We start from the raw sequence: 6,220 nt of genomic DNA, 5'->3' as shown, positions 1-6,220 counted from the left end.
GTTAAGTAACTCACACCTCCTCCGCCTTTGGCAAGCATCATTGGATTCCCAGGGTCCAGGTACTCTGTTTGGGAAAGTGCAAAGGGTTCAAACCCTACACTATAGTATTTCCAATGTACATGGAAGAAACGTAGTAATCGGATGGAGATGGCAGATTCCGGCCTCATTGGTGTGGCACCAATGTACCCTGCCTCAATTAGGCGTGTCTGATCACTGACATCGCATCGACAGAATTTAAGATGTATCTGTTTTCAAGCTATATCCATTGAAAGTATATCAGCAATCTCATTGCAAGTATAAGAGTATGCATTTATTCCCACATGTCAGATCCATGATTTCAACGGCTCTAGGTTCTGATGGACATTCGCAAGCTGGCTTGAAGTCCTTGTCAAATAGTTCTCCAGACCATTCTCGTGTTTTTTCCTTGTACTTGAGATATGTAGGAAACATAGCAGGGAATTGAGTCCGCCATTGGGCTTCCTCATGCATCCTACGTCCAGAATAAAACCCATCATTGAGGGCATTGGCCATGTCAACGAGATTTTGATCGAGCACAGCGTTTTGACCGGGCTCATTATGAGGTAGTCCATCACCAATTCCTCGCATGGATTCATCATCTGAACAAGCAGGGAACGGAGGGATATCATGATCTTGTGGACCTGACAGAGCAGCTTGGACATCATGTCCAGTTGTGTCAAGTGCTGTTAGCCTAGATCGATTTTTTCATTCCAAGACTTTTGCATCTAGGGGATTCAGAGGTTTCCGATCGAGTCGTTCAATCCCTCGAGGGCGAAGCTTCTTTTTACTCGGCATTATGATGTGTTTTGATGATGTATGTAAAATAGATGAGTATGGACGAGAAATGGAGAGGACGGGTGGGGAATAAGATGATACGTTTGGAGCTCCACTGTATTGATGATGTGGGAACTGATGTGGATAAAATATAATACAGATCAGATTAAACCATAAAATACATAAACATAGTTAAATCCAAACCCTAATCATCTGCTCCCAACACTTGAATCGGGTGGTTTCCAGGTTCATTTCAGCATAGCTCACTCAGTTCTAGTCCAAACTGAAACATGTGATAATCAAACATGATGAGAAACTCATTTGAGTAATAGTTTAATAATACCCAATGTGATATTGTGATGTCTGGAGTGTCCCGTAGTTGATTTGCTAATGTTGCGGGCAGGTGTGTTATAGCCAATTTGAGCATAGCTCACTCAGATCTAGTCCAAACTTCAACATGTAATAATCAAACATGTTGAGAGAATTATTTGAGTCAGAGTTTAATTATAGGAAACTGGGAAAAAGTGATGACTTGAGTGTCACAAAGTTGATTTTGTGATGTTGCGGGTAGGTGCATTATACTGAAATTAAGCATAAATCACTCAGTTTTAGTCCAAACTGTAACATTAAATAATCAAAGTTATTTGCAAACTGATTTGAGTAATAGTTTAATAAGGCCAAAATGTGAAAGGGTGATGTATTGAGTGTCACACACTTGATTTTGTGATGTTGCGGGTAGGTGTTATATCCCCATTTTCGGCATAGCTCCCTCAGATTGGGTCCAAACTGGAAAATTCAATAATCAAACATGTTGAGAGATTTATTTGAGTAAGAGTTTAATAAGCCACAAATGTAAAATAGTGATGTCTTGTGTGTCATGTAGTTGATTTTGTGATGTTGCGGGTATGTGTGTTATCCCCAATTGGAGCGTAATTCACTGATATCTACTCCAACCTGGGACATGTAATGATCAAACATGTTGAAAAAGCCATTTGGGTAGGGGTTTGATAAGACCCAAATGTGAAATTTGGATGTCTAGAGTGTCACACACTTGAATTTGTGATGTAGCGGGTAGGTGGGTTATTACCAATTTGAGCATAAATCACTCATATCTCACCCAATCATGATCTCATAATAGTGGGAGATGGAATAAAATTGATCAGACATATATAAAAATATGTTTCAATATTTTAAAACATATCAACAGGTGCTTCTTGATGGTGTTTACTGGTCTGACGGGGAAGCAAACCCCTAACCCCTAACCTCCGTTTTAAGCGTTAATTCCTCAAAACTCAGTGAACTAAGTCTATGAGGTGTTCTGAGTTTTGTATAATTCATTGGGTTGTTCTACAAATAACTATAAACAAAAGAATTCTCCTAGTCATACCACGCCTCATTTGGTCAAAGTGATGTATCTTTGTCACATTGCATGTTAAATGCACAAATATGTGCAATCTTGGCCTCAAAATTTAGACAATTTTCAAAGTGGGTTTTCCATCAAACTTCATTAATAACCCCCCCTAAAAACCACTCAGGAACTCATTGGAACAATCAAATTAACCAAATTCCAAAAAATGGGTGACTTACAGCCATTTTAAAAACTGTGAAAAAACTCGAATTGGCCAGAAGTGTGTCAAGGAGGCATTATTCTTCAGAAAGTTTATATTAAATGGAAAACGAAATTGGATTTCAAGGAACATTCACTATTGAATTTTTGAGATTGGACCAAAATTGAGAGAGATAAGGCACATTTGTGACATTCACCACACATGTGAATATTACCAAATGCACCAAGTTGCATTCAAAACACTGGATTTTCATGTTTTAGCAATATTGAACTCACATTCAATTGTGATTTTGAACAAACTTTGATTTTGTATCTTACTGTTTGGACCAAATCTGAATGAGCTATGTCCAACTTGGTCATCACTCACCTCCCCGCATACTCACAAAATGCACCACGCAAGCTCCAAGACCTCGCCATTCTCTAGTTTAGGGTTATTAAACTCTAGTGGAAATGGAGTGTAGAACAACTTTGAATATTGTATGAAACCATTTTCTCTAAAGCTGACCAATCCATGCTCAAATGGGGGATAGATTACCTACCCGCAACATTGCAAAATCAAGTACGGGACACTCAAGTCATCACTATTTCACATTTTGGCCTTATTAAACTATTACTCAAATCAGTTTGCAACCAACTTTTATTATTTCACATTACAGATTGGACTAAAACTGAGTGATTTATGCTCAATTTCAGTATAATGCACCTACCCGCAACATCACAAAATCAACTTTGTGACACTCAATTCATCACTTTTTCCCAGTTTCCTATAATTAAACTCTGACTCAAATAATTCTCTCAACATGTTTGGACTAGATCTGAGTGAGCTATGCTCAAATTGGCTATAACACACCTGCCCGCAACATTAGCAAATCAACCACGGGACACTCCAGACATCACAATATCACATTGGGGTATTATTAAACTATTACTCAAATGAGTTTCTCATCATGTTTGATTATCACATGTTTCAGTTTGGACTAGAACTGAGTGAGCTATGCTGAAATGAACCTGGAAACCACCCTGATATCTCTCATTTGACAGCAATGTGAAACTTCATGCTTAAGTACCTAGGTGCATCAGGTGTCACGCGCTTAATTTTAGTAAACATCAAAAAAATTCAACGGCCTCACGCTCCTCCTTGGCCTTTTCATTATTGATTGAATTCTGGATTTCAATGTCATCTGCTCCCCTGAATGCTTCGGATATTGAGATCATCGCGACGCATAACACAGAAGCTAGAGGGGAGTGGTTCACCTGGAATCTCATTCAATTGATATACCTTATCGTTCATCTATCTATCTATCGTTCATCTATCTATATATCGTTTGGGCCAACAATTCGATCCACCTCATCCTTAATCTCTCGATCATTGGCACTTGAACAACTGATCCGTTCATCAAGAGCTAAATTGTAAGGTGTTTCTGCATTGATTTTCTGATCGGTTGTTGTTATTATATTTATTTTTATTCATTTACCATCAAACTATTCTATCGGGGTACTTATATAGAACTTGTGTTTTTTCCAGTTTATAGTTCTTATCACCATCATAACTTTCTTAAAAAGCTTTCGATCGATTTTCTTTCAACAAACATCTTATCACATTATCATATATATATGATCATCTCATAAAAAATTTCAAAGCTTTTGATCGATTTGCAGTTATCCTATAGTTCTTATCACCATCATAACTTTCGTAAAAAGCTTTCGATCGATTTTCTTTCAACAAACATCTTATCACATTATCATATATATATGATCATCTCATAAAAAATTTCAAAGCTTTCGATCGATTTGCATTTATCCAACATCTCACCTTTTTATATTTTTACCTTATCAATAATCTCAAATTATCTCACCCGATTGATATTACATTGCATCAAATAATCAAGATGGGCAAGTATAAATCAAAGAGCACCCTCAACTCAAGAGCAAATCATACCATTAATAAGAACTTAGATAGAACATTACATCCTATAATCAATGCACGAGAGGCCAAGAAGGCTGAGTTGATGGAGCAGTACGGACTACCCCCCAATACAAAGTTTCTATTTTTTAAGCAAGGACGATTCTTCAAAAAGGTCCCTCGATTCCCCATTAAATATGGAACAGTCGTATGTCTTGATGAAGACACTTCTGATTTACTACTGGTCGCCCGGTTTGTTGAAAGGACAGAAGGCAACGAAACCCTATTCAAATCATATGAGCATTCTATTAGTACAATCTATACGCACGCTAAAGCTCGAGGAATTGTCAATAACAATGGAGCCACTTATAAGGAGAGGCGTCGACTCCGAAAGTATGGAACTATGTATGCTTTTGGCTTGAGACCCGGGTATGAGAAAGGGGTAGCAGCAGGTCAGTCACATGATCATATATTCTCAGGTATCAATTTAAGCATGACTAACTTATCAGAACACAATTTTATGATATCAGGGACGTACACTTGGAATGAAGAAACTGCTGCTGACTATGCCAAAATGGAGGCAGACCTTAAACGACAGGGCAACTTACCTGAAATCGAAAACTTCATTGCGGAACGATTTTCAGGTCTCTCCTCCAAAGCCTTCCTATCTAATCGCATTATAGCTACAATTACCGATGCACCTTCATGGGCAAATCAATCCTTCTACGTTTCGCCCAATGCGCAAGTGTTTTCTTCAAACATAACTATGACTTGTGATGAATTTACCAACAAAAAGCACAAAGATCGTGATGCCACGGATTACGCCTTCGGATTTTTTGGCTTGGTCGATCGTACTACTGGCAATCTATATCAAAAAGATTCCACTTCTCCTAGTGGCAATTCCATTGGTGCACGCTTTGTACTAGATGATTATAACCTTGAAGTTGACCTGGACTCGTGCGACGGGGTTGTTGAGATCTTGCGGTCCACACGTGTCAACCATCACACCACCCCATCAAAAACGTACAATCACGAATACGAACGTGTCAGACCAGAAGAGGCCGAAATCACCCGATTTGCCTGCTCTTGCCAGATCTCTCAGGCCCTGGTCGACAGGATTTCCAAAGTGTATAGATTACGGGATGGTATGGATGACCAAGAATGGACTTCATACCGTGATACTCAGCTCCATGGGTATGGAGTGCAGGCGCACACCAAGATGAAGGCATTGGCATTAAAGCTGGGCATATGGGAAAATAATTTTTGAGTGTTCATGATCACACATTTAGGTGTTGATAATTTTCTTCCTGGTCTTCATTGTCTTTTTGTCTCGTGGAATTTAATTTTGCTTCTTCTTTAAAATATACTAGTCAAATTGGGCGGCGGGCGCCGCACACACAAGAGGAAATCACCCTCAATAAATTGGTAAATGGTGCTGGAGGCTATGCTGGCTCAAATTGCCCACACAGGGGAGCTTTGTTGGGGGTAATTGGTTGGATGAAAATTCAGTATAATCTCTCCTGTAACCTAATGTTGATCAATTGATTTAGTATGAGTGACACAGTGGTTTATCACATAGTTAAGGCAACTTAAAATAAATGAAGGCAGTCTGAGGGAGGGTGGTTAGATTTTTGCTGCTGGTAGCAAGCAACGGGATGGGGATGAGGCAGGGTGGGGTATTGAGGTCATGCTAATTCTAAGTTTGAAATGTGGTGGGATCAGGGATTGGGAGGAATGATTGTCATTGCAGATAAATTACATCTCACAAACCCCTGGGGCGGGGTGATGATATCCTTGTCCTAAGCCTAACCCCCTACCCCCTAACCCTAACCCTTAACACTCTCAATATCAGAGTACCTCAAGTAGTGTTTTGACAAAGTGTATAACATACTCTATTTTTCATCATTATGGGAGTATTCAAGAAATCATACTCAGTCAAACTGATCCAATGAAATCTC

The 6,220-nt window shown here is 39.1% G+C and overlaps 1 protein-coding gene across 1 annotated transcript; it reads left to right on the top strand.

Moving 5' to 3' along the window:
- Positions 1 to 4,248: 4,248 nt before the first annotated feature.
- On the top strand, positions 4,249 to 5,529 carry MELLADRAFT_69936 (uncharacterized protein; the record flags this gene model as incomplete). The annotated part of the gene is made up of 1 exon (XM_007419139.1): positions 4,249 to 5,529. One exon carries the CDS (start codon positions 4,249 to 4,251, stop codon positions 5,527 to 5,529), a length of 1,281 nt encoding a protein of 426 aa, XP_007419201.1.
- Positions 5,530 to 6,220: the final 691 nt, after the last annotated feature.

This window comes from Melampsora larici-populina (assembly GCF_000204055.1).
Source record: "Melampsora larici-populina 98AG31 unplaced genomic scaffold MELLAscaffold_133, whole genome shotgun sequence".
Taxonomy (NCBI): domain Eukaryota; kingdom Fungi; phylum Basidiomycota; class Pucciniomycetes; order Pucciniales; family Melampsoraceae; genus Melampsora; species Melampsora laricis-populina.
The sequence above is the reverse complement of the archived record's forward strand: the minus strand, read 5'-3'. Positions and strand labels throughout refer to the sequence as shown.